The sequence below is a fragment of the Erinaceus europaeus genome, chromosome 4 (genome assembly GCF_950295315.1).
Source record: "Erinaceus europaeus chromosome 4, mEriEur2.1, whole genome shotgun sequence".
Taxonomy (NCBI): domain Eukaryota; kingdom Metazoa; phylum Chordata; class Mammalia; order Eulipotyphla; family Erinaceidae; genus Erinaceus; species Erinaceus europaeus.
In genome coordinates, this window is record NC_080165.1 from 105,184,003 (window position 1) to 105,196,436 (window position 12,434).

The 12,434-nt window shown below is 42.8% G+C and overlaps 1 protein-coding gene across 3 annotated transcripts in view; it reads left to right on the forward strand.

The window, feature by feature from the left end:
• Positions 1-5,125, forward strand: part of CCDC77 (coiled-coil domain containing 77) — a 35,395-nt gene extending 30,270 nt beyond the window's left edge. For 2 of the 3 annotated variants that reach the window (XM_060190323.1, XM_007526241.3), the window contains exons 10-12: positions 2,811-2,936; positions 3,033-3,185; positions 4,422-5,125. In XM_060190323.1, the coding sequence (XP_060046306.1) occupies positions 2,811-2,936; positions 3,033-3,185; positions 4,422-4,568 (426 nt within the window). In that variant the 3' untranslated portion in view covers positions 4,569-5,125. The remainder of the gene's footprint in view (positions 1-2,810; positions 2,937-3,032; positions 3,186-4,421) is intronic. The other variant, XM_060190324.1, reaches the window with a different exon arrangement.
• Positions 5,126-12,434: the final 7,309 nt, after the last annotated feature.

The following is a 12,434-nucleotide window of genomic DNA, read 5'->3' on the forward strand; positions in this document are numbered from 1 at the left end:
ATAGCACTCCAGTCTGAATGTGAGTGTTCAGGAGTCAGCTTTATTATGTCTTTGAACGATAGATTGTCCATGTGGAAGTAACATGATCTGCTTTTTAAAATTTATGTAGTAAAGATTTTAAAGTGTATTTTCTATATAGTGGTGCCAGGGATTGAACCTGAGGCCCGGGGGACCTCAGGCAGGGATATAGGCTTTTTTTTTTTTTTTTGCCTCCAGGGTTATTGCTGGGGTTCAATGCCTGCACCACTAATCCACTGCTCCTGGAGACCATTTTTTCCCCTTTTGTTGCCCTTGTTTTATCATTGTTGTGGTTATTATTAATTGTTGTTGTTGCTGCTATTGGTTGGATAGGACAGAGAGAAATGGAGAGAGGAGGGGAAGACAGAGGGGGAGAGAAAGATAGACACCTGCAGACTTGCTTCACCGCCTGTGAAGCAACTCTCCTGCAGGTGGGGAACCAGGGACTTGAACCGGGATCCTTACGCCGGTCCTTGCACTTTGCGCCATGTGCGCTTAACCCGCTGCACTACCGCCCAACTCCCTTTTTAAATTTTTACTTATAAAAAGGAAACACTGACAAAAACTGTAGGAAAAGAGGAGTACAACTCCATACAATTCCTACCACCAGAACTCTGTATCCCATCCCCTGATAGTTTCCCTGTTCTTTTTTTTTATTGTAGTTGTTGTTGTTATTGATGTCATTGTTGTTGGATAGGACAAAGAGAAATGGAGAGAGGAGGGGAAGACAGGAGGAGAGAAAGGTAGACACCTGCAGACCTGCTTCACCACATGTGAAGTGACTCCACTAGGAGAGCTGGGGGTTCGAACCAGGATCCTTATGCCAACCTTGCACTTTGTGCCATGTGCACTTAACCCTCTGTGCTACTGCCCAACTCCCAGCTTTCCTATTCTTTATCCCTCTGGGAGCATGGACCCAGGGTCATTATGGGGTGCAGAAGGTGGATGGTCTGGCTTCTGTAATTGCTTCCCTGCTGAACATGGTCATTGATAGGTCGATCCATACTCCCAGCCTGTCTCTCTTTCTCTAGTGGGGCAGAGCTCTGGGGAAGCAGGGCTCCAGGACACATTGGTGGGGTTGTCTGCCCAGGGAAGTCCGGTTGGCATCATGGCAGCATCTAGAACCTGGTGGCTCAGGACATAGTTTTTTCATTTTGTTTGTTTGTTTTTGCCTCTTGGGTTATTGCTAGGGCTCGATGCCTGCAGTATGAATCCACTGCTCCTGGCAGCCATTTTTTTCCTTTTTTTTTTGTTGTTGTTGTTGGATATGACAGAGAGAAATCACAAGTGGTGGGAGAGAGAAAAATAGACACACCTACAGACCTGCTTCACCTCTTGTGAAGTAACTCCCCCCTGCAGGTGAGGATCTGGGGCCTCGAACCTGGATCCTTACGATGGTCCTTGCACTCCATGCCATGTGCACTTAACCTGGTGCGTTATTGCCCAGCCCCCAGAGACATAGTTATTTTTATCAGAGAGACCAGAGCTCTGCTCAGCATGTGCAGTGTCAGAGATTGAGCCCAGACCTCAAGTTGGCAAGTTATGTGCAAGAGTTTCTATCATGAAGTAGAAAATATGCAGGGGAGACAGTGGTTATGCAAAGAGACTGTCTGAGGCTCCCAGGTCTCAGGTTTAATCCCCAGTACCTAGAGGCCAGAACCAAGCAGTGCTCTGTTAGTAACAACAAGAAAAAAGTTTTTTCTGTGTATGTTTTTTTTTTTTTTTTTTTTTGCCTCCAGGGTTATCACTGGGGCTCGGTGCCTGTGCTATGAATCCACTGCTCCTGGAGGCCATTTATTAATTTTTTTTTTATAGGAAAGAGAGACATTGAGAGGGGAGGAAAGATAGAGAGGAGGAGAGAAAGATAAGACACCTGTAGACCTGCTTCACTGCCTGTGAAGTGACACCCTCCCCCCCCACACAGATGGAGAGCCAGGGGCTTGAACTAGGATCCTTGCACAGGTCTGTCTGCTTCATGTTATGTGCGCTTAGCACAGTGTGCTGCCGCTCGGCCCCCTTGTATGCTTTTTTTAAATAAATATTTTTATTTATTTATTATTGGATAGAGACAAACTGAGAGGAGAGAGGGAAGAAGAAAGGGAAAGAGACAGAGAGACACTTGCAGTCCTGCTTCACCACTCGTGAAGTCTTCCCCCTGCAGGTGGAGTCCAGGGGCTTGAATTGGGTCCTTGTGCACTGTAATGTGTGCACTTACTTAACCAGATGCACCACCACCTGTCATCAGAGTTCAGGGCGCCAGTGTGCCGGGCTAGCTTCACGGGCAGGAGACAGAGACCAGGGACACACGGCTGAGCGGAGAAGCAGTATTTCTTTATTCACGAGCAAACGGTTCAGAAAACTAATCTAAACTAATCACAACCCAAATCTGTCTTGCATCCTTGTCCTCTGGCGGCAGCGGCAGGAACTCAGGAAGTATCTAGGGTAGGGGGCGGGGAGAAGCAAGAAGCAGCAAAAAGGCCAGGGCTAAACCAAATCTCCTGGAGACAGTGGGAGTGAGACCAAACCAATGTAACAGAATGACCATGTAAATAGACCACAATGTCAAGCAGTGTAACAGAAGGGATCTCAGAAGCAGAACTAGAAGCATACCAACAACCAACTACCCCCTGTATATGCTTTCAGAAAAGGGCTAAGAAAATCTTCTAGGAATGGAATTTTCAGATACTCTTGAAAGTTCCTTTACTCATTTTGAATTCTGGAAATTTTACCCAAGTAGTATTTGAATAAACTGTAGAACTAAGTATTAATTTTTTTCCCCTTTTGACCTGCAGTCCCTAAAAGATAAGTTAATACAAGAGAAAAAGCTCTCTAACATGTACCAGGAGCAGTGCATTTCCTTAGAAGAACAGCTTGCCCAAATTCGTGAAGAAGAGGGAGTGAAGAGAGAGATTTTCAAGGTACAGAATGCTTGGCCACATGGTGGAGTGGGAGGAGCAGGTGGCTTGTATGCTTCCCTCATCTTCATAAATCTCCCACTGTTCTGCCATGCTTAGGACCGCACGAGCAAGATGGGGACGCGTCTGCAGGTAATGACAAAACGCTATGAGGCCTTGGAGAATCGCCGGGCCTTGGAAGTTGAAGGATTTAAAACAGATATTAAAGCTCTTCGAAAGAAACTGAAAGACTTGGAGCATATGCTCTACAAGGTAATTTTCTCCTTTCTGAATGGCCAGAAAGGAGAAAAAGATGCAAATGAAGGAACACTGACACAAAGGCTCCTTAGAAGAGAGATGCTCTTTCCCTGAGTGGGCGGCACTAGTGGATCACCATCCATTGGTTTGACGAGTATGAGTCACGGGGAAACAAAAAGAGACTGAAATGATTAGATGAATGCATCTAATCCAGCTTAATAGAAATTCTCATTTCTCCCAATTCTAGAAGTAGATTAGAATCGTGTTTTGTTTTTTAACATTTTTTTAGAAACTATTTTTTCCCTTTTGTTGCCCTTGTTGTTTATCGTTGTCGTTATTATTGTTGTTATTGATGTCATCATTGTTGGATAGGACAGAGAGAAATGGGGAAGACAGAGAGGGGGAGAGAAAGATAGACACCTGCAGACCTGCTTCACCACCTGTGAAGCGACTCCCCTGCAGGTGGGGAGCCGGGAGCTCGAACTGGGATCCTTACGCCAGTCCTTGTGCTTCATGCCATGTGCACTTAACCCACTGTGCCACCATCCGGCAGAACCATATTTTATAACAGGGAAAGCCAGTAATTATGTGCTTGCCGGGCTAGCTTCGCGGGCAGGAGACAGATGACCAGGGACTCATGGCTGAGCTGGGAACGCAGTTCAATCTTTATTGACAAGTGGGGATGCAGTTTAACAATCTAATCTCTTCTAATCTCTCTTCATTAGAAAGCCCTGTCTTTTCTATCTCCTGAGGCAGAAGTATCAGGAAGAGGAAGTACGTAGGATAGGAAGTGGGGAGAAGGAAAATATCGCGCGAACCAGTGGGGATTAAACCAGTGAAAACAATGATTATGTAAATAGACCAGAGTAAAGCAATGCAACAGAAGGGGTCTTAGAAGAAGCAGAATTTAAAAGCATACCAACATGTGCTCAAGGAATTTTTCCCTATCAGACACACTTTTATTATTTAGAGTCCAAGTTGCCTCGAGAACTTTCTTAAAGAGGAATATGAAAGGGTTATCACAGACACTAGGTGCCTGCACAACAAACACACTGCTCCCAGTGGCAGCCACCTTTTTCTATTTTTATTAGCTAGGACAGATTGAGAGGGGAGGGAGAGGTGAGAGGGAGAGAGAAAGATAAACACCTGCTTTACCACTTGTGAAGTTAAGAGCCAGCATAGCCTGATCTTCATAATTGATTTCTCTCCCCCTTCCCAATTATTTTTTCTTTTTCTCCCCCAAACCTGTAGGCAACACTGAGTGCCCAGGAAAACCAGGACCTTGCCATGCTGTGTGAGGTCCGAGACAGCAATAGACGGGCATACAAGATCCAAGGGGAACTGAAGAGCCTCAAGTCCAAAGTGTTTGGTCTGGAGAATGAGCTGAGACTCTGCTAACAGCTGCTGGTAGCAGTGATCCTCCTCTCCACTGGGTCTGCTTCCTACACCTTGCAGAAATGGTCATTCTTCCCCCCAACCCCCAAAACTATAGATACTGACTGTAAAAGTAGCAGTGGCCATTCTTACAAAAACAGGGTGAAGAATCAAGGACCTGTCAGCACACTTTCCTTGTCCCCTAAGCTTGTAAATTTTGCTGTTGTTGTTAACCTCTTTTCTCTTAAGAAGACAGTGATGATGCAGACTTAGGAAGCAAGTATTGTTGCTGTGAATTTGGATTGTCTGTGGAGACAGAGGCTGACAGAAAGACAAAATCACAGCATGTGAGATGTGAGCCCTTTAACTTTCTGTGGTCTAGGGCTACTCCAGGGTTGCACAATTCTATGACTTTCCACCAGGGGGCACCAGAGATCCTACTCTGATTAAGACTCTTATCCAGGACAATGAGGGCACCACTAAGAGTGAATGAAACTGAAATGATCTTTGTGCGAAGTCTAGTTTTCACTCATAACCTATTTTTTAAAATAATGTATATGTTTTAAATTAACTTTTTTCAATAAAATATCTCATGAAAATATTTGAGTTTGCTGTGCTGTATTGTTAAAACCACATTTACACTTTGTTAAGGACTCTGTTATGGGTGAGGAGACAGCAGAACCATTATGCTGTCCAAAGCCTCTCCTGCCATAAGCTCCAGGGTCTCAGGTTCAATCCCCCACACTACCATTAGTGAGCTGGTAAGAAGAAAAGGAAAAAGGACTCCATTTACTTGTTCTGTGGCCTCTGCAGTTCTACACATGTTGAAACACTTTCCTAAGTGAGGCCCTTGGAGTGACCTGGGATTGGAGGCACAGGAGTGACCTGGGGTTGGAGGCACAGAAAGTATTCACTTTCCCCATCTAGATCCTTTTAAAGGCAAATTGTAATGACTTGGGAACAGAATAACTGTGCTTGGATGACCTTGGGGAGGTGGGTTGGTCTCAACTTAGTAAAGCTTGATGCTGATTTTACTGAAGATGAAGAAAGAATTCAGTGTTTCATATTTGTGTTAAGGAGAAGAATGATTGAATTGTTAGTAGGAGATGCTACCTTTAAAAAAAAAGATTTGGAGGACTTTCAGAGGCATGGCAAGAGAGTAGCAGCAGACTCTTACTCTTCCAGTTCAACTAGGAAAAGCAATGAAAATCACCTGAAAACTCAAGCTAATATGAGCAGAATTTCTTCAGAAACTCACCAAACTACAGGTGAGCAGACATGTATGACTCATGGACAGAAAGGGTTGAGGAAGAGATTCCCAGGACTAAAAACCAGTGCTCAGGGACAGCTGGCACCAAATGGGGAGATTGGCAGCTGAGCCACACCACTACCAGGTCTTGAGTATAAGCAACAAAGAACTTTCAAAAAGAAAAAAGATGACCTAAAAGCTCACCAGTTTATAACTGACGTCTTGAGTTTCCAATGCTATTGCCCACGGAGGCTGGAACAGCAGCAGGAAAATGCTATATTGACATCAGGGACACTGACTTGGCCTGGTGACGCAGGATAAAATCTCACCTCTACTACCAAGATAATATAAACGGCAATTGAACACTTTAGTCACAGTGCCTCCTGCTGGCACAACAATGAAAGGCACACTAAATGAGGAAACAGATACATAGACAGCAATGACAGAAACCCAAATGACCAGACAAACACAGATCTTGGGGGGAAAAAAAATGGAGAGTTCAGAAAACTCATTATGAAATCAAGAAACAAAAGTTAAGATTCAAGAACTCTGATCATTTTACTAAAGAATTACAAAGAACAGGAGAAAAAATCTAAACAGAACTGCAAAGCTTAAAGGACACTTTGAATGCAGTTCAGAAGTAGACTTAATCAGGTGAAAGAGAGAATATCCACCACCACATTCTGAATTTAAAACTCTTGGAGAGGAAGGGCCTAGGAAAATTGAAGCACTTCTCTACGAAATAGCAGACTCCATCAGAAAGACGAATATCTGAGTTACTGTTATCCCTGAGGAAGGAGAGAGTGGAGTAGAGAACATATTCAAAGAAATTTTAGCAGAAATTTTTCCATACTTTAGCAATGTTCAAAATACAGAAATGCAAAGTTTTTGAATCCAAAATGACACACACCATTGTAAAATTATCCAAAACCAGGGCCAAGGAAAAAATACTGCAGCCTGCCAGGGAAAGGAAGAAAGTTACATACAAAGGCAGAACCATCAGCCTTTCATTAGATTTCTCATCACAAACCCTAGAGGCAAGGAGGAAATGGAAAGGCAGAGGGAAATGGAATGGGGAGGGAGGGGGAGGCGGGGAGGAGAGGGGGAGAGCTCCGACTGATGGTGGTGCTAGGGCTGAACCTGGGACCTCAGAACTTTAGGCAGGAGAGTCTGTATGCATAATCATTATGCTATTTCCTCATCTCCCCATCTTAAAAAGTTGTATTTATTTATTAAAATTAGAAAGAGCAGGAGAAACAATGGAAAAGAGAGAGAACCAGAGTATCACTCTGGCACATGTGATTTTGGGGATTGAACTTGGGACCTCATGCTTTTAGAACCAAAATTTTTTTTTTTTTTTTTTTTTGCCTCCAGGGTTATCACTGGAGCTCAGTGCCTGCACTGTGAATCCACTGCTCCTGGAGGCTATTTTTTCCCCTTTGTTGCCCTTGTTTATAGTTGTTGTTATTACTATTGTTGTTATTGCTGTCATTGTTGGATAGGACATAGAGAAATGGAGAGAGGAGGGGAAGACAGAGATGGGGTAGAGAAAGAATAGACACCTGCAAAGCTACTTCACTGCCTTAAGACAAGCAGAGGTTCCCCAGAATTGGGAACTCCTCCCAGGACCCCATTTACATGGTGTTGAGAGGGTTAACCCAAGCCTTTCTCACAGAAGATTTGCTTATGTGTGACTACCCGGAAGGGACTACCGGACACTTTTGTCCTTTGGTAGCTGATATTAGCACCAACTTAGTGGGCAGAAATCTGCTGGAATCTCTTGATGTAATAATATCCTCAGATGCCTCTGCAGGGCGCCACACCCACTCCTGCGAGACTTCTAGATCTAACCAGCACCCCCAATACTAACTGCCACTGTTCATAACCAAACTCCCCACTTAGATTGGCTTTCTAACAAGCCTGTCTGGGTGGAACAGTGGCCTTTGCCTAGGGAGAAGCTAGAAATTTTAAAAGAGCTTGTCCGAGAGCAGTTGTCCTTGGGACACATTCATCATTCCCAGAGCCCATGGAATACTCCTGTCTTTGTGATTAAAAAGCACTCAGGAAAATGGCACCTTCTCCAAGATCTCTGTGTGGTTAATAAAACCATCCAGGTCTGGGGCTCCCCCCAAAGGAGTTTGCCTCTCGCTTCTGCAATTCCCACTGGAATTCCAGTCATAGGCACTGATATACAGGATTGTTTTTTCTCTATTCTCTTGCACCTACAAGATTGTAAGTGTTTTTCCTTCTCTGTTCCTTCTATTAATAATGCCAGCCCTGCCGATAGATATGAATGGGTGGTACTGCCCCAGGGCATGGCCACTAGTCCTACAATTTGTCAAGAGGCTGTTAAATCTGCCCTTTTTCCATATATTCGTAAGGGCCTGAAGGTTCTTAATTATATGGATGACATCTTAATATGGGGAGAATTAGATACAGATCTCTGTGCCCTATGTGATTTTCTTATTCCTGCCTTAAAGAAAAGTGGCCTTAATGTAGCTCCTGAGAAGATACAGCTAATTCCTCCAATATCTTTCTTAGGTTCAGTGATTTCTCTAACACAGATTTGTCCCTTAAAACCTTGTGTTACTTTTCCTTCTAATCTCACTCTTGCTTCTTTACAAAGTTTTCTTGGAAATTTAAATTGGCTTAGGCAGTATCTTTATATGCCTACTAGCTGCCTCCAACCGCTGTTTGACCTGTTAAAAGGAAACAAACAGCCCTCCTCAAAATGTATGTTAACTCTTGAAGCCTCCTTGGCACTGAAAAGGGTTAAGCAGGCCCTCCAAGACATGCACCTCGTTCGGTTCTCCCCCTCCTCTCTGGTAAACCTTCTAATCTTCAACTACACCCCCACAGTAGTGGGGACACTGTGGCAGAACCATGGGGTTCTTGAGTGGCTTCATATGCCAGTAGGCAGAGCTCAAGACTTCTTACTGAGATACACGCATTAGCATTCATGGTTCGCCAAGGAAGAAATAGATCTGTGCAGGTATTAGGAAAAGAACCGGATTTAATTATTCTTCCTTTTTCTCTCACAGATACAGAGTGGCTCATATGCCATCATTCCCGTTTTGCCATAAACTTTGTGGGGTTTCCAGGACAAATAGATAACCATTTTCCTTCTAATAAATTGATAGCTTCTTTACCTCTTTTGCCTCTACTAGTACCTGAATTTTTCTCTCGAGATTCCATCCCCTCTGCTCCTACAGTCTTCACTGATGGTGGAAAAAAGGGAGCTGCTGCCCTTATATATTATCCAGACAAGCAATATCCTAAACCTCTCTTTGATGAGCTTCCTGATAATTCCCCTCAGAATAAAGAACTCTATGCTGTTTTCCTTGCATTAAAAGCTGTACCAGAATCCTTCAACCTTATTTTCTGACAGTGTGTATACTGTTAACTTACTTCCATGGCTTGCTCGTTCTTATGTGAGAATTGATGACAACCCACTTTCTCCTCTCTTAATTCAAATTGCCTCTATGCTCTGCTCTCGAACCCAACCACTGTATATTCAACACCTTCATTCCCACAGCCCTCTTCCTGGTCCCCTGTCCAAAGAGAATGCTGAGCTGACAGCCTTGCCTCCACAGGAATTCTCTTAGCCTCTGTCTCTAATCCTGCTGACTTTCATTCCCTAACCCATGTTAATCTTAAAGTCCTTTGAGCTCAATTTCCTGATGTTCCTTTGGCACAGTTGAAACGTATTCTTGCTACATGTTCCTCCTGTGCAGGTCTAATCAAAACATCTGCTATTCAAACTCTTGGGGTTAACCCCTGAGGCTTAAAAGCCAATGCTTTTTGGCAAATTGATGTCACCCACATACCCAACTTTGGCAAACAAAAATATGTGTTTGTCTCAATTGATACCTTTTCTAAATTTATGTGGGTGACAGATCAGATGGGAGAAAGCTCAAAAAAGCTTATAAGCCATATGCTCTCCTGTTTTGCTGTAATGGGCTTACCTCTTCAACTGAGAACTGACAATTGGACTACATTTACCAGCAAACAATTTAAAGATTTTTTTTCCCTCTGGAACATTACTCATACTACAGGCATTCCCTATAATCCACAGGGACAAGGCATTGTCGAGAGGGCCCATCAAACCCCTAAGGCTCAAATAAAGATAAAGGGGGGGAGTCGGGCTGTAGTGCAGCGTGTTAAGTGCAGGTGGCACAAAGCACAAGGACCGGCATAAGGATCCTGGTTCGAACCCCGGCTCCCCACCTGCAGGGGAGTCGCTTCACAGGTGGTGAAGCAGGTCTGCAGGTGTCTATCTTTCTCTCCCCCTCTCTGTCTTCCCCTCCTCTCTCCGTTTCTCTCTGTCCTATCCAACAACGACAACAATAGTAACTACAACAATAAAACAACAAGGGCAACAAAAGGGAATAAATAAATAAAATAAAATATTAAAAAAATTAAAAAAAGATAAAGGGGGAATGTACCCCCCCAATATCCAGCTAGCAAAAGCCTTAACTACATTAAATCTCTTTAATATTTACAAAAACTCAGACCTACCTCCTATTATTCTTCATTGGCAAACACCATCCACCCTCCCAGCTATTAAGGTCAAATGGAAAAACCCACTTGATAAAATTTGGAAAGGGCCTGACCCCCTGTTATCCATGGGGAGGGTTTTCACATGCGTTTTTCCGCAGAATTACTCAACACATGTCTGGCTTCCTGCCTGCCGTGTCCGGTAATACCCGCATGATGGCGCTGCCATCCCTGAGGAACAAGAAACACTGCAAGAGGACTGGATGCAGGACACATCCCAGGACCCATCATAGGACATGGTGGAATCTGAAAAATCTGGTTCACAGAGCCCTCTCTGTTACCCCTTCTCTGAATATCTTATGCTATGACTGGCCAGTTGTGTTTTGTGAGTGAGTGTGTTGGATGACCAAAAATTTTTGTATGACCCATTTTGCTCATAGTACTCTGAAACTTAATTGACTTTATATAAAAATGCTGGATGCAGTCATGTGGAGACGTCCAGAAACAGTCCAAAAAATTGTTTTTTCCTCTTTTGATTTTTTTATATATAAGTCTTGGTATAAATGTAAAGTGCCTAATCTTAAACTGTGTGAGTAAAGACAGATAAAAATTCATGTTTAAAATGATATGTTTTCATAACAAAAGTTTTTCTCCTCCTGTGTGTTATAACTAAATGTGTATGTTTCAAGTTTGGTAAACATTAATTTAACAGTTAAAAGTATAACCTTGAAGCTACATTATTACCAGGCAAGGTAAAATTAATTTGCTAAAAGTAACTAAGGGCGGGGGAGACAGCATAATGGTTATGCAAAAATAGACTCTCATGCCTGAGGCTCCTAAGTCCCAGGTTCAATCCCCCGTACCACCATAAGCCTGAGCTGAGCAGTGCTCTGGCGTTTCTCTCTCTCTCTGCATCTCTCTCAGAAATAAAATTAATAAAAAAAATTTTTTTTTAAATTAACTAACTATTTAAGGTAAAAGTCTAAATATTTAACGTGACAATACATCTCCAAAATTAAAATACAAATTCTCTATATAGGACATTTTTGGAGGGCCCCCAAAAGTGCTCTGTAAGCTAATCTTGTGGAAATTAATCCACGACAAATCTGGCATCAATCTGACACTGTAAATGTTAGAACCATTGTCACTAACATGCATTAACTCTCTAAGTTACCTGAGTCTGTTTATAGTCCAAAGTAAAAATAGTTAAAAATCAATATATATTTTAACTAAAATTGGTCTGAAGATCCTGCTGTAGAGACTGCTACAGGAGGTCACATTAGATGACCTTTAAACAAAATTATAAAAATACTTAAACCAATTATAATCATTGAGTTATCAATTATAGTAAACTTCTAACTTGTTAAAAGTTTTTTTTTTTTTCACAAGTAATTGACTACAACTATGTCAAAGCCTTCACATGAAGAAGCATCTGCTCATATGGTAAGGTATTAAACTATAAGAAGTTCCTCCATATACAACTTATATAAATTAACAACATTCACATATTTTTCTACACGTAACTGGTGTATCTCATTTTGCCACTATAGGTCTGCCTTTGCCTGCTAACAATTTAAAGACTTTTTTCCTTTATACCATCACCCATGCCACAGACTTCCCTTACAACCCCTAAAGACAAATGATTGTTGAGAAGGCCCGCCAAACGCCTAGGCCCAATTAAGAAAAGAAATAAGGGGAGATACATCCCCCCCCAATATTCAGTTGGCTAAGACACCAACTGCATCAAACCTCTCTTAATATCTATAACAATTTGAACCAGACTACTAACTACTAACTACGGGAAGCAAATTTGTTTGTGTTTCTTTCACAGGAATCCCTGGAAAAACCATTTGGACTCCTGCACACTCCAACATCGCCCACTAGACAGCACAACTTCAGTGGCACACCCCCTGAAACCAATGATATGACCTGACATGATCTGAAGAACCTGATTCACAGGCTCCAAGGACAGAACTTTCTTACTGCTTGTCTGTCCTTCCTGCTTTTGCTTTGCCTGTCATGTTTTGGCAGTTCCAGCTCACTCTCTACAGAAAAGTGGAATTCTAGTGGCTGACTTTTCCCACAGAGACAGACGTGCAGCATTTCATCTCCTGGCATTTCTTCCCCTAGTTGCCTACTTTGGA